The 24433-nt window shown below is 59.8% G+C and overlaps 2 protein-coding genes across 2 annotated transcripts in view; both read right to left on the reverse strand.

The window, feature by feature from the left end:
* MRM2 (mitochondrial rRNA methyltransferase 2) overlaps positions 1-5507 on the reverse strand; it is a 10355-nt gene extending 4848 nt beyond the window's left edge. Inside the window, exons 1-3 of the mRNA XM_025049573.1 lie at positions 5442-5507; positions 5245-5304; positions 4839-5018 (exon numbers count right to left, since the gene is read on the reverse strand). Coding sequence (XP_024905341.1) covers positions 4839-5018; positions 5245-5304; positions 5442-5507 — 306 coding nt within the window. The remainder of the gene's footprint in view (positions 1-4838; positions 5019-5244; positions 5305-5441) is intronic.
* A 336-nt stretch (positions 5508-5843) lies between these two features.
* SNX8 (sorting nexin 8) overlaps positions 5844-24433 on the reverse strand; it is a 34975-nt gene continuing 16385 nt past the window's right edge. The window contains exons 2-11 of the mRNA XM_015592483.2: positions 20565-20755; positions 18225-18342; positions 17597-17718; positions 16140-16220; positions 15011-15171; positions 14305-14437; positions 10993-11061; positions 10560-10706; positions 10272-10418; positions 5844-8252 (exon numbers count right to left, since the gene is read on the reverse strand). Of these exons, the coding sequence (XP_015447969.1) occupies positions 8184-8252; positions 10272-10418; positions 10560-10706; positions 10993-11061; positions 14305-14437; positions 15011-15171; positions 16140-16220; positions 17597-17718; positions 18225-18342; positions 20565-20755 (1238 nt within the window). The 3' untranslated portion in view covers positions 5844-8183. The remainder of the gene's footprint in view (positions 8253-10271; positions 10419-10559; positions 10707-10992; positions 11062-14304; positions 14438-15010; positions 15172-16139; positions 16221-17596; positions 17719-18224; positions 18343-20564; positions 20756-24433) is intronic.

The raw sequence follows: 24433 nt of genomic DNA on the forward strand, positions 1-24433 counted from the left end.
GGGTCGAGGACCTGCGTGTCCCAGCCCCGCGGTGGGCTCCGCGGCCCACTCCCTCCCCGTGTCGGCCGCGCTGTTGTCCTGTCTTCTCCATTCTGGCCGTGCTGGCCTGTGGGCTGACGCCTCGCTGAGGCTTTACCTGTCTGCCCTAGTGACTAAGGAGGCTGAGCACCTGCTCGGTGTCGGCTGGCTGCTCGGATGTCCTTCTTGTGATGTGTCTGCTCAAGTGTGGCCGCCTGTCTTTCTCACTGATTTGTGGTTCTGTGTCCACGTCACTACTTGCTGCTTTTCGGCCTGCCGTCTCCACCGATGGGCCCCGCTGCCTCCCCTTCTGCTCTGCTGGTCTCGCCTCTCGCTGCCAACGCACTCGTGAGGTGCAGACACGTCAGGGCGTGTGTCCTGGAGACCGAGTACTCTCGGTGTCACACCTTTCCTTCCTGGTAACGAACGTCCCTGCTCCGAGTCAGCTCTGTCTGTCTGTCTGACAGGGTCCATCCCTGTCCCGGCCTGGGGCCCACACCGGGCTTTCTTTCGATTAGCGGTGGCGTGGTGTGTTTCTTGCCACCGTTTACTTTTTATATTTAAAGTGGGTCCGTCATCAACAACATGGATGGGTTGTTTTCCCATTCACTTTGACAGTGTCTTTTTTTTCCTTTTTTGATGACTTAGGTGCATTTTATTGGTTTTCTTTGACAATGTTTGTCTTTACATCAGTACGTTTAGACCATGGACGGACATTCGGAGTGGCCACTGACGTGGTTTTCCTTCGCGTGATGGTCTCGGCTGCCTTTGTTCTTTTTCCTACTTTTGTTTTCCACTCTTTTCTGCTTTTTGTGGTTTTAATTGAACATTTTCTATGATTCCTTTTTCTCTTCTTTAACAGTTATACCTTTTTTTTTTTTTTACCTGTTTTAGTGGCTGCCCTAGAGCTTGCGATATGCATTTACAGCTAATCTAAGTTCGTGTTCAAGTAGCACTCTACTGCTTCGCAGGTAGTGGGAGTCTTTACCACACCACGGTCACCCTGACTCCTCCCTCCCGTCCCTGCAGCCCTGCTGTCGTTCACTTGACCCTAAGTAGACACACGCACAGGTGCACACACGAGAGGCAGACGTGAGCGAACGCGGCGCTGCTGGTATTTCAACCAAACTTGCCTGTGAGATCGATTAACAAGTAAAATAAAGTGTTTTACCTTCGCATTCCTTCTTCGATGCCCCTCCTTTCTTTATGTAGATGTTTCTGCCCTGTATTATTTGCCACCTCTCCGAAGAACTTTTAACATTTCTTACAAGGCAAGTCTGCTGGTAACAAAGCCCCCGAATTTTTGTCTGAGTCAGTCTTTATTTCTCCTTCTCTTTTGAAGGATAGTATCACAGAGTACAGAATTCTAGCTTGATGGGTTTTTCTCAGCACTTTAAATATTGACTCCACTCTCAATTCCGGCTGAGAAATGAGGTATGATTCTTATCTTTGCTTGTCTGTTCACTCATAATGAGTTTGGTAAACAAGTTTATCATTTTAACGTAACCCCATGTGTAACTTTTTGTAAATATTTTCTGCACGGTCATCATTTTTTACATCCCATTTAGGAAATGTCTGCCTACCCCAAGCTTAAGAAGATATTCTCCCAAGTTTTCTTCTTCGACTTGTAGAAATGTTAGACCTTGAATCCAGCTGGAATCGGGCTTTGTGTGTGGTGGAAGGCAGAGGGTCCAGGTTCATTTTTCTCACGTTCGTATCCAGCTGAGACAGCATCACTTACTGAAAGCCCATGGTTCCCCACTCCGCTGGTGTCAGCTGATTGTAAACACATGAAAGACGTGACAGAACCAGGAGGCTGGTTCCCCTTCCGGTCTCCCCAGCACCTGCATGGGGAGGACTTCTACAGGCCTAACGAGGCTGGGTGGATAAACGAATAAACTCGCACAGCTGACCAGACACACAACCAGAAGCCACTGAGTGGCAGCGCCATGGCCCGTTACCCTCTTCTCCGTCCTGACCTCACTGTAGATCACAAAACTGTCAGAAAAATCAATGACTGTTGTCCAGACATAGTCAGGGCTTTGTGCTAAAGGTCTCAGATACCCTTTCAGAGGCTCACGAGTCTCTATACTTTGGGGGCCTCATCCAGCAGGCAGGGCTGTGGGGGGAGCTCCTTTCTGATAGCTGGGCATCCACAAGGACATCCTGCCCCTGCAGGCAGCACGTTAGCCCCAGAGGACATCCTCCCAGCGGCCACGGGGCACTGGTGGCTTCCGTGCTCAGAAGCAACGAGCTAAAGGGCCAGGCACTTTTCATGAGCGTGGCACAGGCCTCACCCTGAGTCAGGCCCCACGTTCACCGTCCAGGGCCGCACCGTCCGCCAGATTCAGACCAGTCCATATGTGGACTGTATGCACCAGACAGGCCAGAGCCTTCGGGTCAGCAACTCGGAGCTATCCAGGACCCCATCTCCTCTCCCAGGGGGCACCAGGTGCCCTCCGGAGCACGGGGTGGGCTGGAGGCGAGGGTCAGGACACCTTCTGATAAAGGACTGTTGTACCTCTGCAGTGTGGGAGAGGGGCCGGCCGGATGGTACGTTCTAATTCACGCGATGGGCAGGCATGGATGGGCCCGGGGCCTCCAGCAGGTGTCGGGCCTCACTGGCCTTGGGGATGACACCCCAACTGCCCCAGACCCACGGCTCAGCTTCTAGCTGCAGGGGAGCCGGGGCAGCCTCGGCGGAGTCTGGCGCCCGCATTTTCCACGGCACTGCCCTTTGCCCTTTGGGGCCCCAGCGCGCTCCAGTTCGAGAGCCTCACCCACTTGTGGGCTGGGGGGGGGGGCGTGTGCAAGTGCTCATCCCTTTCAGGATGTGCCCAGCGCCGTCTGAGTCAAGGGCGCTGCGTCCTTCCCCTGGGGGCGGGGGCCCTCAGAGTCAGGTTCGGGCTGCTGTAGGGGGCGCTTTCTGTCCTTCTGGCCAGCGTCTCTGATGCGGGGACCCCGGAATGTGGCACAGGCGGCTGAAGCGGGAGTCCCCAGCTACATGGCAGGTCCCGCACGCCCACAAGGCTCTTGGCTGCTGCCATTTGTTTAATGTGTCACTCGTCCTGGTCTCCATCTGCCGTCCGAGGAACTGAGCACCAGACCCAGTCAGACACACTGGCAACACGGCAGTGCTGTCGTCCCTGGCTGTCACGTCATCCCAGCCGTGAAACAGAGCTTCAGCTCCGCCACGGAGGAGGCGATTGTTCCACACATTGCCATGTGCTCGGGGAAGACTCGCCAAAATCAGTCAAAACATTAAATCAGGAGTTGACGTTTTTAAAAACGAGATCCAGCCTGCTGCCAGAGAAGGCGTGAGGCCCCGCTAAGCGCTTCTGGTACTTTAACTAGGGAGCCATATGCACCCCCAAGTGAAGACACACACTCAGTTTTAGGTCAAGCCTAATTTTCATGAACCGTCTCAGTGAATAAATTCCAGCTGAGGCGGCAGCAGGTGGAAGTGGCTCCAGGCCCCATGGGAAGGTCAAGGTGGTTTCTGAGCCCAGGGACATCTGCTTACGCTCCCATTGAACCCGCCATGTGTGATGCACAGGTGGTCTCCCTGACTCATCACAGGCACAAAAAGTGCCCATCGTGCCCCTAAGGTCGCTGGAGACCAAAACTAAGAACTTCATACGTACAACTATAAACGGTCAGACACAATTAGAACGTTTCAATAGAAACAAAAATAAATATAGGGCAGTGAGGAAGTGAGAGTCCCTAACAGGAGGGACAGAGTTTCATGGTTGCGTGGCTTCGGGGTCCCCAGAGTCCTGAGCATGGCTCTTCCAGAAAGCGCTTGCCGGGGGCCTGGATGAGCAGAAGCGAGGGGCACGCACGCGGAGCGCCGTGCCACGGTGGGAAGGGTCATGGCGGGGAGGGTCATTATAAGCAGGGTACAGCTGTTACTCGGTGACACACAGCAGCTGAGAGGCTGAATGAATTCCTTGTGCGTGGCGCTCTGCTGCGTGTGTGGGGTACGTGTGCGTTTTTCAGGGGTGCACATCAGGGCAACGCTGAATGGCAGCCGGGCTCTCTGGGCGGCGCATCCGGGGTGCTCGCAGGGCTGTCTGCTCCGAGTGTCTGATTCGAGATATGCCCTGGTGTGTTCCGGGGCATCCTGGCTGTGCTGGTGGTGAGTCAGCACTGTGCTCACGTGCTGAGACTAACCCCAAACCCTCCTCCGAGCACAGTGGTCCTGAGAATGGGTGAGACAGGCCCAAAGCCCATGCCCTGGGGTCAGCGCAGGACAGCTGGCTAGAGGGCTGAGGGCCGCCTTGGCGGACAAGCCCAACACAGCCCACCTCTGGGAAGCTGACAGGAACCTGATGATCTGCGCTGAGTGCATGCGGGCCAAGGAAGGGTGGTTCCTGGTGCAGGGCTTCGCTTCAGGGCTCGGGGGCCGCGGCTGTGGGGCGAGCGGGAGCTGATGGACGGGCTGCGTGTCCCCAGTCCCACCACCAGCCACCTGCCGCGAGACCGCCAAGCAGCTGAGCCCGGCAGGCCCTGCCTGCTGCGTGGTGCAGAGCTGTGCTGGCTGACGAGTGAGGCCCGTGCACCCCGACCAGCGGCCCCCCTCAACGCTGACCCCTCCCCAGAGCCTCTGAACAAATCGGTTTCTGAAAAGGTCTCAGGTGACGCCAGCTCTGCCCAGCGGGGAGCCCTTCGGTGGTGCAGGTGGCAGCCCCTGGGTCCGACCCCGACATTGGGCGCGGGGTTCCCTGCCCCGCCCTCACAGCGCCTGCCTGGACGCGGGCACCTCACTCTCGCCGTCCGTGTTCCCACCGCCTCGCAGGGAGCTGCAGGAGAGGTCTGACCGCACGCAGGCCGCGTAAGGTGGGCTGCATCAGGTTGGAGTCCGTGGGTGAGCCGAGGTCACGGGCGTGCACGTCTTCTGCACAGAGCACCAGGGGACGCCCACAGAGCGCGACGGTGAGTCCCGAGGCCTGGCCCTCTCCACCATGCTGGCTGGGAGCCAGCGCAGTGGGCACCTCCACCTGCCAGGGGTAAACGAGGTACCCCACACACGCAGCGAGCCCTCCTGTCTGTACCACGAGTCACGATAGGAAAGGAGACTGGCCCTGGGCCCCCGGAGGGCGCCGAGGTCTGGTTGGAACCCTACTCTCTCTTCCGCTGCAGAGATGCGGCCTCAGTGGTTCCCACTGGGCCAGGTGCCCTTCGCTGACATGTGGCCCGATGACAGCTAGGGGCTGCCCCTCCTACTTTGGAAGAGTCCACGGGCACTTCAGGCTGCAGGGCCCGGACACCGTCCTGGAGCCCATGCTGTGAGAGGTGGGCGGCGTAGGGGCCGAACCGCCGCCTCTGGGATGCTGAGCGGCTGCGCTGGGCGCCTGAGCCGAGCCCAGGCCAAGCTCTCCGTTTGGAATGGGATTGGATGGGAAAGAAAAGAAATCTCTTACCTTTACAGCGTTCTTCTCCAGGCCCATCCTCAGAAGCCACCAGATGTACTGGGGCGTGAGCCGCATCACCAGACAGACGTGGGGTGGGGGACACTGGCCCACGGGGGAGGGGAGGGCGTCTGCCTCCGCGTGGACTGCTGGTGGAGCTGACCTGCTCCGTGCAGCAGGCTCCTGCTGGGACCACGAAGCTGGGCCAGCAGGTGTGTCCTCCTCTCCACCCCACTGTGTAGTGGGGAGCTGGGGCACTCAGGACCCAGGCTAAGACCTGCACCGCCCACCCCCAACCCCAGCCAATGAGCCAAGGCGAGCTGCCCTCCTTAGCCCAGGAGGACGGCCGATCTGTCCCCGATTTCTGGCCACCCTGGGGAGGGTCACCACCCACGTACACAGAAAACTCACAGCTTCCCTGTTTTATAAGCATGTTTAATAGTTTGTCAGTTTGTGGATGAAAGTCGTGGAATGTGTAGACCACGTGTAGAGAGCTCCAGTTTATCGGAGGGGTGGTGATTGAGTCCCGCAGCCTGATGCAGCGTTTCACATGGAAAACTGGACTCACGCAGAGCAAGAGGGAGGGCATCACACAGAACTGTCCTCACAGAGGCTACCCAGACCTTGTCTTCAGCCCAATGCCTAGGGCGTGTCTCCAGTCCCCAGTGGGTGAGCTGGGCGCAGGCCGCCTCACTCCAGCGTCCCTGGGGCAGGGCTCCCGTCGGTAGCACAGTGGGGGTCCTTCCGCCAGGTGAGGCGAGGCTGTAGTGGCACATCGGCTCTCCCTGGCTGGCAAGGACAGTGCGGGCGGCAGGAACGGTGGAGGCGTGCAGGAGACCCCTGCCCTCCCACCACCCCGAGCCTCTACCCACGGCTGGCAGTGGCCTCCACGCCCTCCCCAGGACAAAGCAGAGAATGCCAGCCCCCAGCCAGGAATCTACCAGCAGCCCAGGCTCCGGGCCAAGAGGAAACTGTGGAAAAAGGTGGCCTCTGCTGTCCCCAGCTGACATGACCTTCTGTCACTCCTGAGTGTCCTCCCTTAGACCTCCACAGCGCCCAGGATGAAAGTGCCCCTCTGGGGGAGCCTCCAATAACAGGGCCCGGGCCCCAGCCAGGAGCCTGCTCCTTGGCTCCCGGCAGGGTGGTGTGCCAGCAGCAGAGGCCATCAGGAGGACGTCTTTGGTGCTGAAACTCTCCAGTGACCTGGTAAGGAGGGCCTCAACCTGACTGGGAGCCACTCCCTGTCACCCTCCCACACTGCTGCCCCAGTGTGCGAGCTGTGCCCCGATCCGGCCATCCAGCCCATCTGGTTGGGGTGTGGACTACTTCCCCCTCTGGTGGTGGCTTGCCCCTTGCCACGCATGACAGGCTCCAGAAGGTGAGCAGCAGCCACTGAAGGACACGCTTTATGGCTCAAGTGCACAGCACTGGGAAGGACCAGCCCCGTGGAGTAGCACAGGCGTGCTCCTCAGCCCGGGAGGCACACGTCGGCCCGGCAGCGCCTCGGCTGGGGCAGCACAGCTGGCCTGCCCACACCCACGGCTGCTTCCACACGGGTGGAATCACGCGGGCGGGCCCGACACACCTCCCCCGGGACATGAAGTGCGGCACCCATCTGCAGGCGCAGTTACCCAGAGCCTCCAGCTCCATCCCGGGTCCTGCATGCCCGTGAGGGTGGGCGAATAGAAGGCAGACTCCACATCTGACAGAGAAAGCTCTGAGTCAGAGCCGCCTCCGACACCTCTCCTGGCCAACGAGACAGTAAGGGCCAGGGCGCCCGAGGGGGCCAGTCTGCTCCACGTTCACACGGACGGGACTCAGAGCAGGAAACACCCTTTCCCACGCCCAGAGCTGCCGCAATGCCAGGCCCCTGGGCACAGGTGGCTGGGCCAGCAAGTGCGAGAGAGGCTGGGAGGAGGGTTCTAGTCAACCGGGAATGAGGCAGTTTGAGAGGCCCCAGGCAGAACAACTCCCCCACGGCCCCCTCTAAGCCCCAAAAGAGAGGAGCATCTCTCCAGGGAGGACAGCAGCTCCTGGTACAGGGACGGACAGCGGAAGCACCAGGCCACCCTGTCTGCCACACCTCAGACCACGGGCACACCTGGGTCACAGAGTGTGTGCACATGCACACGCATGTGTAGGGACACGAGACGCTCGCGGGAGCTCATTCTGTGGAAGCGAAACGCTCATGCCCAGCGGCCCCCAGCTGCACCTGCCCTGCTGGCCCCAGCAGCCGCCTCGCACACTCACCCCCCGCCCAGGACTGCCCTCTCACTCATCAGTTGTGCCTCATCCAGGGTGACATGCCACCGCAGGGACATTCCTGCCCTCCACAGGGTTTCGGCCTCCCTCTCCGGCTGCTCCAGCACAGGGCCCCTGCACCCCCCGGGCACCGTGTGCTGTGAAAACCTCTGCCGCACGCTGGCCTCCAGGTCCCAGGGGAAGCCATCCCAGGGGCCGACGCTTTCCAGCACAAGCCTCAGGCCACAGCGCTGGGCCAGGACGGCCACAGCCTGAGCCCACAGCCGTGTCCTCGGCTCTGCGCCGTCGCACCGGACCTGCCAGCCCTGACGTCAGCTCTCCTGCTTGAGGGCGGCAGCCCGCGGGACATGGGGGACAGCTGCTCTCTGAAGGGAATCAAACAGGGACACACCGTTTGGAAAGAAGTTTTAGTGAGGGCGCCGGTGGGTTTTGCGCCCCGGGTCCTCGCAGCACTAGTGAGGAGACAGGCCATCCCTGGGGACCCTGGCAGGGTCAGGTGCTGTTGGGTCCAGCGAAGAGGCAGTGCAGCTTGGGCTTCAGGTCGTCCCACACCTTGCTCATCTGGAGGAGGGAGGAGGACGGGGTGAGCGGGCGGGGACCAGCACCCCATACACTCTTCGCACGGCACCAGCAGGGGACCAGTCGTCCAGTGGCTAGGGTGGAGGGGACATACCACCACGAGCCAGCGTGTCGCCTCCCCTACAGCTGCCCCTCCAGCTCCCTGCATCACAGCCTACTACCCCAGACTGGGCCCAACACCAGGGGTAACAGATGGCCAATCCCTCTGTCCCCTGCACACAGGACGGAAGGGGCACAAGTCTGCCCGATGCAGAAGTTTAAGTAATGTGTCATTTCCACTAACAGCTCTGTAAACACTAGCCTTCTGGCTAAGCAGGCTGGACACTGTGACAGTGACTGCCAGGTGACCACACAAGTGAACGAGATGCGGTAGGAAGGAGACACGCCGCCAGCGCCCGCCAAGCGCTCGGTTCCCCAGGATGAGAAAGGAAGACCGAGGGCCTGAAGGTCAGGGAGGCCCAGGCAGTGAGTGGGCATCCTGGTCAGCACAGGTGGCGTGATGGCTGACAGCAGAAAAGCAGGGTGTGGCCCTGAGAACGTGCGGATGGAGCAGGGTCTGGTCTCCGCATCATGAGGCCAGGGGCTCGTCAGTCACCCTCCGCAGAGAAATCGGGGTCAGGGCCCTGGCGCCTCACCCAGGCACAGCGCAGGCTCACTGGTGTCCTCCTGCCTCGGCTCTCAGCCCAGACTCACTGGGGTCCCACTAAACGCAGAGTCCCAAGTCCGGGCCCCAGAGATTGAGTTAGGACTATGGCGGAATCTGTGCCCCGTCATTTGCACGTTGTACAGACACTCCAGGTGGTTCTGGCACAGTGGCGCTGGACTAGGGTCTTACTGTCCACTGACCTGCTCAGCCACGACTGCCTGCGGCTGGACCAGTAAACTGCATCTACCAGCCCGTAACCTGCCCTCCGAGCTGTCACCAGTGACCTTTCTGAACTACGGGTCTGAGTTCTACGGGCTCACAGAGAGCTCCCTGGCCCCCAGGCAGATCTGTAGGAGCGTAGACCCCACCCGCCCTGTCCGCACAGGACGTGAGAAGCCCATGCCCCTCCAGCCTGCCGACCGATCTGGGTCTCCTGCTTGACTAGAAGTCCCTGGTGACAGGGTCGGCTTGGTCCAGCTGTGTGCCCAGCACAGCCACAGGCCTGGCACAGAGTGACTGCTTACAGCCCAGCTCCCACTGAATCCCCAGCTGCTCCAGGAGGGGCGTATTTTATGCCATTTTTCAGAGAGAGAAACTGGGCCACATAAGTTAAATGACCCACCCAAGGCCGGCAGAGCTCACAAGTCAAAGAGCTGGGATTTTAGACACAGTTTTAGAAATTCTGAGCCTGAGCCTCCACAGCGTGTCAAGGAGCTGGGGTTGGCCACTAGCAGTGCTAGCGAGAGGTGTTGAGGAACGAGGATCGACCAAAACAGAAAGAAACTGTGAGGCCAGCAAGGCAGGAGCAGACAAGTGTCACTCCTTAAGTGTTTCTTCAGCCCTGGCCAGACGGAGGGCCCCCAGCTGCTCGGAGATGAACACCCGTGTCGCGGTTTGAGAAGGGTGAGCCAAGGGCCAAGGACAGAAGCTAGAGCTGCTGGCTCTAGATAATTCCAGCCGGGCAAATGTTGCTGCAGCATCTGAGATGTGGTCACAGCGTGTCCCCACAGGCTCGGGAGCCACCACCAAGGTTTTCGGGGACCCCCCCAGCTACGGTGCCCCACCCGCCGGTTCCCACGGTCTCTGATCTCCACTTGTCCGTTCCTGAGGACCCTGAGCACTTTACCCCTGACTTCCGGGCCTCTCCAGAAGATGAGGGATTGCCCCTCTGCAATGCTGCCGCCCCCCCCCAGCTCCGCAGAGAACAACTGCACGATGAGCGTTCTGGCCACACAGGGGGTCTGTCTGGACAGTGCTCAGCCCACCCCACACCTTCCCTAGGCCATTCTTCAGGGTCAGCCAGGAGGGCGGCCGGCTCGCAGGAAGGGCCAGGCCGGGCGGTGCGGGGTGCCCACCTCCTTGTGCCCTTGGATCTGGGAGTTGACGAAGGCCCCGAGGATGTGGGAGGTGAGGGGCAGGTGGGCGTGGACCAGCTGCGTCTCCTGGTGCAGGCAGTACAGGGAGAAGGCGTGCCGCAGCTCCATCGTCTGGATCGTGCTCTCCTGCTACACACGGAGGGGCCCTTTGCTCCCAGACCACGCGGCCCAGCCAGCACAGCGCCCTCCCTCCCGCGGGCCCAGCCCCCGCCCCGCCCCACCAGGCGTCCTGCTGAGCCCCTGGGAGCAGGCCCGCGCCAGGCGCACCTCCACGATGCGCGACTCCAGCTGCTGCACGGCCTCGGGCTGCTGGCCGTGCACGGCCGCGCTCATCTGCCTCCGCATCAGGCTGTACTTGTGCAGCGCCCGCTGGTGCTTGTGCAGCACGCCCTTCTCGTGCCGCTCGCACAGGTCCTGCGGGGGGCGGGCGCGATGCCACGAGGGCGCTGCGGATCAGCCTGCCTCTCGCAGAGTCCCCACGCTGCCCGGCTGCCGAGGGGTCGCGGGAGGGCCCGCACACCTAAGCCCTCAGCTCAGGGAAGCCAGAGGCCCGGAGCACCCCGCAGCAACTGCCAAGGGGTGCTCCTGGGCAGCCTGCACCAGGCCCGCCTTCCCCCCCGCCCAGCCCTGGCTTCTCCTCGCCCTCCCTGCCACAGCCCTGAAAGCTCACGGGACCTGAGCGGGAGCTGCCCAGACTCACCTTGTAGGACTGGAGCAGATCCAGGAAGAGGTTCAACTTCTCCACCACATCGTTCTCTTCCTTTTTGCCCTGGGGAACAAGAACGGGCTCAACAGGCTGAGCACACACAGGACCCAGAGACCCGCTGGGGGTGCACACGTCCGCATGCCGGGGCCGGCCCTTCCCGGGAACTCTGGCCAGCTCCGCGGAAGAGCCCCCCCAAAACATGACAGCGCCCAGCACGAGGCGAAGCCACACAGCCTAGCAGTTTGATGAGACCAGGGGCCTCCGTCTCCAAGGCCCCTGCCCACGTGTGCTTGCTGTGCAGCACTGCGTGTCATGTCCTTCCAACATGCCACGGCCAACATGTCCCCCCGACACACACACCAGGAGAACCGGGCACTCCCACCTCCTCACCCACGGCTCTGCCAGCACCGCAGAAAAACCCGAGTTTCAGCTGATACCGAAGCGTGCTGGAAAAGAGCAGCAGACGGGGCGGGGGCCTGGGGCTGGGGCTGGGGCTGGAAGGGGAGTCAAGCAGCTCCAACGACAGGGACAGGAGCGCAGGGAACAGACTGCTGCACGTGAAAGACTCGAGCTGACACACTGAACGAAGACGTGCTGAGTGCTGAGGCGGACAGAGGAGATGAGAAAGGCCACCCACGGCCACCTGCATGGCACGGGAGGGAGGAGCAGGCTAGACAGGGGCTGCTTCTGCATCCCGCACGCACTTCGCACACAGGCGACAGCAACTGAGACGAGCACAGAGGCCCACAGCAGTACAGGGGGTGGCCCTGTTAGGGGAACAGGTGTCCCTGACAATGACGGAAAAAGGGGTGAGGCCAAGGCCTTGGAGTCGCTCACGGCACCCTGGGGATACGAATGTGACCCAATCTGCTGAGCCCCTCTCCAGGTGCACTGCTGGATCCTCAGTGGAACCGGGGCCCTTCTGGAACCCCAGCACAGACAGCTGAGGCTCATCCCATGACCACAGAAAAGGTGCAGCCGCCAGGCAGCAAAAGACAAGGACCAGTCCAATGGGGCTCCCACCCGGGCTCTGGCACCAGCTCGGGGACTCTCAAGTCCCCGGCCACTGAGCTAGGAGTTTCCAGGCCACTTGACCCTACAGCCACAGCAGAGATTCCAGCCAAGAAGGTTGCAGAAAATACCCAATGGCCACAGGCATCCTGAGTCCTCCTGACTGGGCAGAGGGACACGAAATGGAGGTCCCTCCCCTGGTCTGCAGCAGAGAGGCACTCAGAGGCCCTGCGCCTGGGTCACTGGCCAACAAGTCCTATTTCTGGCTCAGTGCTGCCCGAGACCCTAAACCACCAACACCTGTGCCTTTACCAAAAGCACGCACCCTACCACCACGGAGAAAACCGCCCAGCGGGAAGGCTGGCCCTTGGGCGTCTTCACTCGCTCAGCGACAGTGCCCTGCAGCGCTGGCTGTGCTGGCTGTCGCTCGTCTGACCGCGGACTCCACACAGCACGAAAACCACCGGAGACGGGACAGGTGTCTAGGAAACGACACCTCCTCAGACCCCTCCTCTCCGCACTTGGGAGACGGGCTCAGAGTCTCTGAGCCGGGAGGGACGCCAGACACAAGCACACAGCACGGGCCTGAGCCTCGGTCTCTGCTCAAGGGGAGACAGCATGGACCTGAAGCAGGAGAGAGGCGGTGGTCCCCCGGCCAGGAAGCGGGGCCCCTCCTGGCCGCCACAGAGGCCACCTAGGCTCTGGGGAGGGAGCTGCGGGCCTGCGGGTGGGACATCCTCGCCTCCACGTTCCACAGACAAAGCTTGGAGAGGCTGCATTGGAAGTTTTTAAGGATCTGGTCCAGCCCGCCTGCTCTGATTCGATGCGGAAACTGGCCCAGGGACCCAAAGACCCGAGCGAGGGCTCAGTGCCCGACACTGCCGAGGCAGAGAGGCTGCTCTGAACTCGCCCATCCCGCTAAGCAGCCAAACTCCGCCAGCACACCCTCGGTCCCCCGAAGAGGCACAGACATCATCTGCCTGGAGACAGCCCGGGTGCAGCGCCAATGCTGCCCACACTCGGTCCCTAAACAAGTACACAGGCGCCGGGACCAGGCAGAAGCAGCCCAGGACTTCTGCGCCAGCAACCGGTCCAAGGGCTGGCTGAGCCGGTCAGAGACGTCCTGGGCAGCTGGCTGAGCACCTACTGCGAGCCTGAGAAACCCCCAACTCCTCAGCCACAGAGCCACCTGTGCCACCGGGTTCCCGGCAGGCTGCTGCACGGCCTCAGCTGCCAGGCGGCGGCTGGGCCTTCACTCCTTGTCCAGTTCACTCAGCACCGCCCGCTGGCTGCCTCGCGACCGACCCCGGGGAACCAGGCTGCGAGTCTCACCCTCGAAACGCTGTAACAGTTTTAGAGCAGAAAAGCCCCCGGATACATCTTCGGTTTAATCCCCAATGGCGGATCCCTTGCAGAGTTACACAAAGGCAGCTGCCCGTGTAACCTGCCTTCCCTGAGGTTCACTGGGTGCCGAGGGCAAAAGGAGGGGGTCTCTCAGGCACTGGAGCCGAGTCAGTGCTCTGGCAAATTACTGAGGGGCCGAATGCTAGCTGAAAAGAAAAGCACACGAGGACCCTGGCCCACCCAGAAGTGTAGTCTAAGACGACGTTTCGACGTTTCCAAGGGCGAATTATAACTTCTCAGCAGTCTCCAGCGACCAGAACCCCATTTGTCTTTGTCATCAGTGAGCCGCTGAAAAGCGCAAATGGCCTGAGGGAAGCCATCTGAGAACAGATAGGGATGTGCAGCCCTGACCCGAGGACAGATGGGGACGCGCAGCCCTGACTCGGAACAGGAACAGATGGGGATGTGCAGCCCTAACCCGAGGACAGATGGGGATGTGCACCCCTGACCTGGAATAAGAACAGATGGGGACGTGTGGCCCTGGCCTGAGAATCGATGGGGATGTGCATTCCTGACCCGGAACAGGAACAGATGGGTACGTGCAGCCCTAACCCAGAGCAGATGGGGATGTGCGGCCCTAACCCAAGAATAGATGGGGACATGTGGTCCTGGCCCGAGAATAGATGGGGATGTGCAGCCTTGACCCAGAACAGGAACAGAAAGGCACATGCAGCCCTAACCCAGAGCAGATGGGGACGTGCAGCCCTGACCCGGAACAGATGGGGTCCTGCAGCCCTAACCCGAGAATAGATGGGGACATGCAGCCGTAACCCGAGAACAGCGGCCCGCTCGCTCAGACGCAGAACACCGCTGCCCAGTTCAGGAGGCGCTCCCACAGGCGAGGCACAGGCTGCCCTGGGGACGGGGCCCGCGGAGAGCACGCTCACTCACCTGCTGGGCGGCCTTGTCAGCGAGCAGTGCAAACTCAACAGAGAGCCCTTTCAGCGCCTGTTTGAGGGACCCCCACGTGCTGCTGTGCAGAGCGGCCCAGGAGGGGAGCGGTGTCGTGTCAGACCCTAAAGCACTGGGGAAACGAAACACACGGGAGAGGGGACACTCAAGGCCTTGAAGCTGGCACCTCCCTCTGCCCGAACACATCATCCCAGGGTGACCCGCACGTCCCGACCCAGACCTCACTGCTCAAAGAGTGGTGTGTGAAACCCGGAGCCCGTTAAAGAAAGGGTCTCGGCCCCCAGACCCTCAACCAGCTCTTCCCCACAAGACCCCACCCAGTTGCCGTGAGCCAGCAGGTCTGAGCAGTGCCCTGGGGGCTGCAGAGATGGGCGAGTCCCCCAGCAACTGCCCTGTGTCCTGTCTGAGGCCAGGCCAATGTCTGTTCAAGGCCGATCCTGACAATGGGGAGAGGACACGGGAGAGACTGGCGAGCATTCGTGTGTCTGGGAATCCATGTTTCTCTGCCTAAATGTTCTACCTTTTTTCTTCCAAATACGAGCTCCCATCTGCCTAGCCTTCTGCTTCCCCTTTTGGAGTGAAATGGGTTATTATGGTAAATGCAACTTCTGCCCCAAGCCCAGCACTGAAGTCTAAAGACCCCTCCCACCCCAGCAGCCCCATGGAACCCAGCGGGGCCACCTGCCTTAGCTCCTTCCCGAATATGAGGAGGTCAGCAGCATTGTCGATGGCCCTTGACGCAATCCTCTCGGCCCGATCACGAAGCTTGTAAAAGCTGTTGTAGACATTTCGGATCAGCTCCCGGCTAACTGCGAACTGAGTCTGGATGTCAGCTGGGAGGAAGTCCTGACAGGTGAGGACAGAAGAAAAACTGTGTCACCAGATGCTGGACACCTTTCAGAAAAGACAACCCACAGAGGATGAAGCAAGCCATGCGAGTGAACAGGCAAATGAGCCCAGACGCCCAAGTGCGGGTCGTGTAGCGACCAGCTGCGACTCCACCTCTACTCCTCCAGTGTCTGCAGTGGACCTCCCTAGTCTAAAAAAGGAACAAACGGCACTGCCTAGCAGCACGAACTCCGAGCTGGACGGTCCCTGAGATCATGACGCTAGTGTCCACTGAAACTGGGTCAAACGGGAGGTCCTACCAGAAACACTCAAGTAGTGACTTTCCCGCTCTGAAGGGTGGATGCAGAGTCCCGGACAGCTCTGTCCACACGCGCGGAGGCCTCTGCAGGCCTCCTCTAGCCCCTAAGAATAACTTCTGATCAGCTTTACTCCTCACTAGGATTGACCACGTAATGCCTAAAACCAGAAAGCTTAGCAAACAAAAAGAGGAAGGGTCCGTAATTTCGTTCGCAGAAGCGGTTTAAGAAAAGGGGGGACAAAAGCTACCGCACAGCTATCTTAAGATCTTTTTGAGAATAACACCAGATTAACTAAATTTTAAAATAAACCCAGGCAACAATCAACCCCCTGAAAACTGGAAAGCTAGTGACCAAGTGTATGTCCACCTGAATCACATGAAGCCTCGGGACGCAGCACAAGAACCTGGTGGGTTCTGTGGAGAGAAAGCCCAGTCACACGTGGGCCCTCCTGCTCAGAAGTCAGCGACCTCGGCAAGTGGCAGTCTCTCTGACCTGTCCCTCGTCTGCACAATGGGTGTGAAGCCTGCCATGTTTCAGAGCCGAAATGAGGAATAAGTGAGAAAAGCCTGCGATGGATTTGAGTGCACTCCTGGCACAAGCAGACGTTCCTGCGAAGGGCTCTCGGCTCTGACCGGGAGGGGGGCCACACCGAAACTCGACAAGTACCTTGGCCCGCGTCGCCAGCTTACAGTTCGTGAATTCGTCTCCCATACACTGAGCCGATTCCTTTAGCTTGCTCTGCACGTCCTGCGAAGGGAGCAGAGAGACACCCGGCCCTCCACCAGCCACAGAGCGCCGGTGAGGGGCCCGCAAGGCCAGCAGCAGCAGGACAGCTCTTCCCCCTGAGCGGCGCGTTCCCACGCGCTCACTTGAACTGAGCCCCCATCTCTTCCCTGTCTCGTTTGTTTTCTTCCTCTCTTAAGCTGTAGGGCGGTGTCCAAGGATGGGAAAGCCTGCCTCAGAGAAAGCCCAGCTCTGCGGGAGCCCTCTCTCCAGGAAAACGGTGACTCCGTCTGCAGACCCTGGGCAATGTCAGAGTCACCACTCCCCATCAGGCCCACGTGGGCGCAGAGACGGAAACTGAGGTCCCTCCCTTCCTGGGAACAGGCCCACGGGACGTGGCCGCAGACCCCCGGGGGAGCTGATGGGCAGAGAGGGGGCCACTAGGGGTCCTGAGCTCAGCCCTCCGGTAGGAGGCCTCCTTGGCAAAGCCACGCCGTAAGAGAAGGCTGCACAGGGAGCCCCAGAAGCACAGGCAGGCCCGCACCAGGCAGCCGTGCAGGGTCAGGAACCGGAGTCCCCCACGGCCCTGAAGATCACCTGTCCCAATTCTCTCATCTTAGAGTGGAGTGGGAAGGACCCAGGACACTGTCGGTTGCCCGGCAAGGGGTCAGTGGGGCCTAACGCCCGCCAACCAGGACACGGCTCAGCTCTGCAGCCAGCTGCGCCCTCCCCAGCTCCCCTTCCTCTGCCTTGAGCTGCTTCGGCGTCCTACATTCCTCTCTGGCGAGAAAGCTCCCTTTCTCAGGGAGTCCATCCACCCCCAGGAAAGAAACGCTCCACCTCCCAGCTCACGGGCAGGTCGCGGCAAGCACTCCCTGTCTGGCACCGATCCCATGAAGGGGCAGCACCCGCCGTCCCCTGGGATCACAGTGGGAGAGCCTGAGGCCCGGTCCAGGGTCCCAGCCACTGCCACCTCTGCCACGCTGACCCCAGGCCGAGCCCCTTCCCAGGTGCCTGCACAAGAAGGGGTCCTCTCTAACGGTGGGGACCGAACGCATCGACCCCATCGGAGCTCCCTCACCCCGCCCCAGTGAGAAGGTCCCTTCCTACAGAACAGGTGACAGCCCTGGGGACGAGGCGGCCTGCCATGAAGTCTTCCTCCCCGACTGGGAGCAGCTCCTTGGCTTCCTGACTCATCTCAACTGCGGGACCGCAGTGTGGAGGACACTGGCGCTTGGGCTTCTGACACTGACGTGGTGCAGAGTGCGTTTCTCGGGACTTGCGTGCCTCCAGCTCAGCTCACGTCCCCAGGGGCACAGCGTCACCTGGGGCCACGCTCTACATCTGCAGACTCCAGCATGGCCCAGAGCAGTGGGGCTGCCTGTCCCTGAGGTACTCACGGGGCCGCTGAAGGACAGGAACAGCTTGAGCACCACGTCCTCGGAGAAGGGGGGGTGCCGGGCCACCAGGTTAATGAAGCGCTTCAGGGCTCTCCTCCGGGCTTCGATGAACTCCCTGTCAGCTGAGGACAGAACGGTCACCAGGCAGCCCGGGGCATGCCCGCCCCACCGCACAGCGCCTGGGAAGGAGCCGCGGGCACCAGGGGGTGGAGAGCACAGGAGCGCAGGCCGAGTCCCCACGCCCTGCGTTGACTTCTGCCCCTCTAACAGAGTGCCTGAGGCCGTGGTGGTGCCCACTGGTCAGGTCCCCACATGTCACGAGAGCTGGCTACGTGATGGGGCTCCTGGTCCCCATCCAGGGCCACTGGCAGCAACGGGAACATCCTTACACGTCCATCATCCAGCAGAAGGCTCACAGGGCCAAGGGTGCCAGGTGACATCGCCACCCCTGCACCACCCCAGGCACCATGGCACAGCTGTGACCGCATGGCCGAGGGGCTGGTGCCACCCCTCCCGCGGGGGCAGGAGGCCCAGAGGGAGACTGGGGATGAAGGACGGCAGGGGCGGCACCCGTGGTGGGAGGGGGGACCTAGCTCAGGGCAGCTCCCGACCCACGCGGCCCGCGTACCTCCCAGCATCTTCTTGGGCGGCAGGGCCGGCACCATGCGGTAGGGGAACTTCTGGAGCAGCAGGTCGTGGAAAACCACGAAGTCGTTGTACCGGCGGCTCACGGAGGCCCCGAAGCGCTGCAGGGGAGCGGCCCTAGCGTGAGGGGCCACACCTCCCCTGTGCCCCCGCTAAGCTCCGCCTTCCTCCCACAGGCCCTGGTGGGGGTGCACCCCAAAACAGGCACAGCCGCAGCCCCACTTCTGCCATGTCAGTCGGACCCGCAGCAAAGCAGACTCTGCAAAGGCAGCTTCGGGGGCCGAGGCGGGCGCGGACAGTGACGGGTCCTTCCTGCTTTAGAGTGTGTCAAGACACCTCCAGGTAACGCTAATGTGGCCGCACGACTGCCCCCTGAACCGACCCATCTGTCCAAAACCAGCCGGTCGCCGGAATGCAAAGGCCAAGGGGGGCCGACGGGGGACTCCAATGGACCTGCCCAGAGCCCACTGTGGCCTGGCCGTGGAGGACCCTGCAGGCTCACGAGACCGGCAGCCCCCTCAACGGAGTGGCCGCGTGGGGGAGGCCAAGAGCCACGCGGACACGGGCACCAGCAGCGCCCTTCGGTCCGTAACCCATGCCACTCGCAGACAGCGTAGCTGAGGCTGAGCCCACCCGGGTGACACTCTGCAAAAGGCAGAGCGACAGGGCCGGGGCAGGGTTGGTGGTACCAGGGGCTCGGGGATGGGTGAGGGCGAATAGGCAGAGCACAGAGGGAGTCCCGGGCCGTGAAAATACCTGTATGACACTGTCGGGCTACACCTCGTCATGCATTTGTCCCAACCCGCAGAACGTACAGCACCAAGAGTGACCCCTAATGCCAAATGTGGGCTTTGGGTGACAGTGCTATGTCGATGCAGGCTCGGCAGATAATGGGGGGCTGTGTGTGTGGGGTCAGGCAAATCCACACCTTCTGCTCAATTTCGCTGTGACCTAATAAAACTGCCCCAAACTAGAAGGTCTATAAGAAACGTTAAATATGCTACATGAAAGAAACGTAAGTCAGGTGGGTCCACCTCTTTTGGGATCCTGTGCATTCTGCCACGCTGGTATTTACTCCAGACTCCGGCAAGATGGTGCCAGCCATAGCAAGCGTGTGGCCGAGTGCTCCCCAACCGTTCACACATCAGCAGGCCGCCCCTTCACACACATCCCAGGAGGCAGCCTGGGCAAACCCAGCACCTTCTAAAACGTCACCATGAGGCAGTCCGCCTAAGGGACGGGCAGTTCAGGGGAGCTGGAGCAGAGGCCACTGGTGCACTCACAGGACAGCGGCCCATCAAGCTGTGGGGACGAGGCCCTGGGAGGAAGAGCCGCGGCCCCCAGCACTGTGGCTGAGCTCACGGCAGTCGGGCAGGAGGCAAGGCAATGCCATGCCGGTCAGCAACGCTGTCTTCACACTACCTGAGAAGCGACCCCTCCCCTCTGAGCCCGGCCTCCGTCCCCCGGGAGCAGCACCGACAGCATCAGGACAGTCACAGGCTTATGTCACTGCGCTTTAAAGCACAGTGACACAAATCCCGTGGCTGGAATCTCACCGAGCACAGCAAACAGCCATGATGACAGAGCTGCCGGTCAGTCTTGAAAGTTGCTGACCTGGGGTCACAGCTGAGACCCTCCAGCCAGAGCCCTGGCAGCTGCCTGCCCGACAATGCCGTGACAGGCAGCTCTCTCACTGGCCTGTGGCCCGCTGTCTCTGCGAGTCCCCCATAAACACAGTGGACTCCACGGTTCCAAAGATGTTCTCAGTTCACCATTTCCAGGATCAGGAATAAAAACGCCCATCCGCATTTATTCCAGCTGAACCCAGAAACGAAAAGACAACGATGAAGAGACAGAAAGACCAGCGCTGCCGATGCCGTGCGGTTCTGCAGGCACACAGTGCCAGGTGTCCGGACTCAGAATCAGGGTGCCCACGGGGCAGGCAGGCTGCTAAGGGGGCTAGACCGACACACGCCAACCCTGCCCCGCAAACCAGGTCCACTGCTTGGATCCGCTACTCTGGGGCCCGCATTCTAAGCCTCGGATGTCCAGAGTCGAGAACTATCACCATGCTGACCTGCCAGGGTTTGCCTCTGCAGTCCGCCCACCCGGATGAGCGTCCGGAGAAGCTGCGTCCCAGAGCGCAGGGACAGTGAGGCCAGGCTGAGCCACAACAAGACGCACGGACGGGCCTGCTGGGCAGCTTGGCTCTGACACCCGGTTCTGGGGCTCGGCTTACCCGAGCAGCCTGACTCTCTGCAGTGCCCTGGCCCTTCTCACACATCCCTGCCCAGACTGCCCCCCACACACAGTCGGTCGGTACCTGGCTGGACACTTCGTACTCCACATGCTTCAGGAAGAGGCCCTTCCTCTCGGGGACGAGGGCCACTTGCACGGTGTCCTTGGCCAGCAGCTCCTGCAGGCTGTGTGGGAGCAGCAGCGGGTTCCCCTGCAGCATCTGCATCCGACCGGGGTCCAGGTCCCTCTGCTCGTTCACCTGGGGCACTGGCAAGTCTGCAAGAGACAGGAAGAGCAGCTCAGAGTAGGGGCTCCCGCCGGCTCTCCGTGTCCACCAGGAGCCAGCTCAGCACGGGGCCTCTGGCCATGTGGCCCGGGCAGACCCCACTCGTGCCCAGGTCACACTCATTCATGCGTGCTGCGGACTCGACGCCCAGGGCCAGGTCCCCTGCCCCGATGGAGCACCCGCCCAGACGCGCCCGCCTGCCGAGTCAGCAAGCACACTGTTTGGGAAGCAGTCAAATTTCATTTTCAACTTGAGGCAGGAAAAAGAAGCCAAATTCATAAAAGTTATGCGCAAAGAACAGCCAGTCCTCCTTTCCTCTGGAGCGAGGCAGGCTAAAGCGAGACGGGCGGGCCGTGGGGCTCTGCCCGAGCTGCCCCAGCACGCGCTGCTCCCCCACGCCACGGCGGCGCCCGTTTCCAAAACACCTGTGGCCTGCGTAGAGCTAGGGCTCCTGATCCCACACGCCAAGGATCAAGCCCTAAAACTTCAGCCTCGGGCCAGACAAGAAGTCACCGTGTACGGCTCACAGAGCCACAGAAGACAATTCAGAGATTTTATGCCTGACAAACAAGAAAATCATGTTAAAAAGTCAGTTTGATTTTTAGTATGGAGTTCTAAAGAGAAAAAAGTTTATTTCAATTTTCAAAAATTAAGTTGAAGTATCCCACAGGAGGCAAAGAATCTTATTCCAAATAAGTACGACTAAGTATAGTTCTTTTCCCTTTTCTCCAAATTCTCCATGATGTGGCTGTGCTGCTTTTCATGATTTGCTCAAGGTAGCTCTTCAGTGCAGGAGTCTCGTTCACATTCTAAACAGAGTTCATGGCCAGACTGTTTTCATTGGTGAAACGACCCAGCATCTGAGGATTTAATACGTAGCTGCCTTTAACTGACCTTAAAGCTTAAGAAAGAAGATAAACTAAGGCCTTGATGTTTACTTGGGACCCCAGGGCCTTGTAAAGACCCCCAGAAAACTATGCAGCAAGTGCGAGGCGGCGTGCGGGGCAGAGCGCGCCGCGAGGGAAAGGGGGCTCGCCTCCGTGCTCCCCCACTCCCCGCCCCCCACACTCTCCCCTCAGCCCCCCTCCCCGCTCCGCGCTCGCATCCGCGACCTCCCGTTCTGGGGCATCGGTGTGCAGTGACGGAGCAGCACACTCACGTCACTCGTTAAAATACAGATACGGACAGGTGTGGGTACTCGTGCATGAGCGTGTACGTGTGTGTGCGAGTGTGTGTGCACGAGTGTGTACATGAATTTGTGTATAGGATGGGGCTGGGTGCATGTGTATAAGTGTTTGCAGGTGAGTATACATGTGTGTAAGTGTGTGGGGGTGCACAGTGTATGAGCAGTGTGTCTGAGTATATGTGCATTTGTGTGCGAGTATTCATGTGTATGTGTATATGTGAACAGAGTGTATGAGTAACGTGTACAAGTATGTGTGTATAATGTGTGGATGTGTAAAGAGTGTACACTAGTGCGCACAAGTACGTGTGTGGGTGTGTAGTGTATATGAGTAGTGTATGTACAAGTACATGTGCATATAAGCATGTGTGAGTGTGTAAAGTGTATGAGTAGTGTGCACGAGTGCATGTGTGTGGGTGTGTAGAGTGTGTATGGGCAGTGTATGAATACACATGCGTGTGAGTGTATGTGGGTGTGTAGAGTGTATGAGTAGTGTGTGTACGAGCACATGTGCATATGAGTGAGTGTGTGGGTGTGTAAAGAGTGTGTATTAGTGTGTGTACGAGTACATGTGTATATGACACGTATGGATCAGGAGTCCCCCATATCTTGATGGTGAAGAATGTGTGGAGACCAGAGCTCTAGAAGGTACCTATACTCTCAGGTCGCCCCAAGAACCCAGCCCCCAGCTGTGTAAAGACATCTTGACGACGCTGAAGCTGCGTTATACAATCTCTTAAGAGACCACACAGATCCTCAATCATGAGCCAACAGGCGTTTCTTAAGCACGCACTCCAGGGCGTGCAGTGGTGAGCAGGACAGGGTGGCTGAGCCCGCTCATTATGGAGCCGTTCTGTCCACCACTGCCGGGCACGGTCTGGGGAGAATGGGACTCCTGCAGTGACAACTGCGGCAGCACCTGAGGTTAGCGGAAGGGGGCTGGCACGCAGTGGCACGCACGCTCCGAGAGGGCAGGGACTCGCCAGCTCTGTCGCGGACAGGCCAGCGGCAGGGCGCGCTGCCAGGCGTGGGGCGGGGGCACGGCGGGGGCCTGAGGGAACTACTGACACTCACTGGATTCGTAGGCGGCAAAACCAGCATCTCCAGAGAAACGCGGTCTCATGTGGCTACAGCCCTGAGTGTGTGGAAAAGCAGGAAATACTAAAGGTGAAAGGTAAGGGGGGACAGTGCGCTTGTCAGAGAAAACACTGCAGATCATTTATCTCATAAGGAACTAGGGTCTGGGAGATAGAACTTTTACAACTCAGTAAGAAAAAAAAGAGAGAGAGAGAGAGAGACTATCCAATTTAAAAATGGGCAAAGGTTTGGAACAGACATTTCTCCAAAGACCCAGCAATGGCCAGTGAGCACATGGAAAGATGGTCAACATCGTCAGCCGTCATGGAAATGCAAATCACAGCCACAGAGAGATACCACCTGCTGTGGGGGCTCCGTGCAAAAGTAAATGAAAAGACTATTGTGAGTACCGGAGGGTATGGGAACCTCACGCAGGCTGGCAGGTGTGTAGGTCGCGCAGCTGCTTCGAAAAGCGTTGGGGATAATTACTATAGGACTCGGCGATTCTATCCCAGAAATGTCCCCAAGCGAGAACGTATGTCCACACGAGACCCGTATGCAGCTGTATTACGCACGAGAGCCAAAGAGTGGAAAAACCCAAATGTCTGCCAACCAATGAATGGATAAAGAGAAGGTCCACCTACACAGTGGAACATTATTCAGCCATAAAAAGGAAGTACAATCATGCTACGACAGGGGTGAACCTTGAAACAGGATGCAGAGTGAAGGAAGCCAGACACAAGAGCCCATGCGTGGGCTGGCTCCCCCCACACGGAGTGTCCAGAGGAGGGGACGCTCGGGGCAGGCACAAGTGCTTGCCTCGGGCCGGGGCTGCAGAAGTGGGCGCAGTACTGGAGAACGGAGGCCCCTTCAGGGTGATGACACGCTCTCGAATCGATCACGGTGGAGACTGCACAAGCTGAATGTCCAAAACCCCTGCGCTGTGCACTTCGCGTGAGGGGAGTGGGCGTCAGGAGCGCGATGTCCATACAAGCCCTTTCGATGAAAACGGAAACTGCCTTCGGCAAGGACCTTCACAAGTCCTCTCCTCTATAAAAGCCACGAGAACGCTGGCAAAAGTGGTCAGAATCAGATTTTGCAGAAGCCTGGGAATGGACCAAAGGTTTGCAGCAATACAGGGCCCATTTCCTGATGTGATCATTAGTCTGTTAAAATGAGGTCACACTGGAGTGGTGGGCCCCTGACGCAAAGCGACTGGGGTTCTGATGAGCAGACACAGTGAAGACCCAGACACACGGAAGGCCACGTGACAGAGGCAGAGACTGAGGCACTCCCTGAGGCCAGGGAGCCCAGTGGGGCAGGGCCTGGAGCGGTGACAACAGCCCTCTGGGGGCATGAATGGCAATGCCTGACTGCACACCTGTGCTCTCCACACCTGAGGCCAACG

Source organism: Pteropus alecto, unplaced genomic scaffold (assembly GCF_000325575.1).
Source record: "Pteropus alecto unplaced genomic scaffold, ASM32557v1 scaffold56, whole genome shotgun sequence".
NCBI lineage: Eukaryota > Metazoa > Chordata > Mammalia > Chiroptera > Pteropodidae > Pteropus > Pteropus alecto.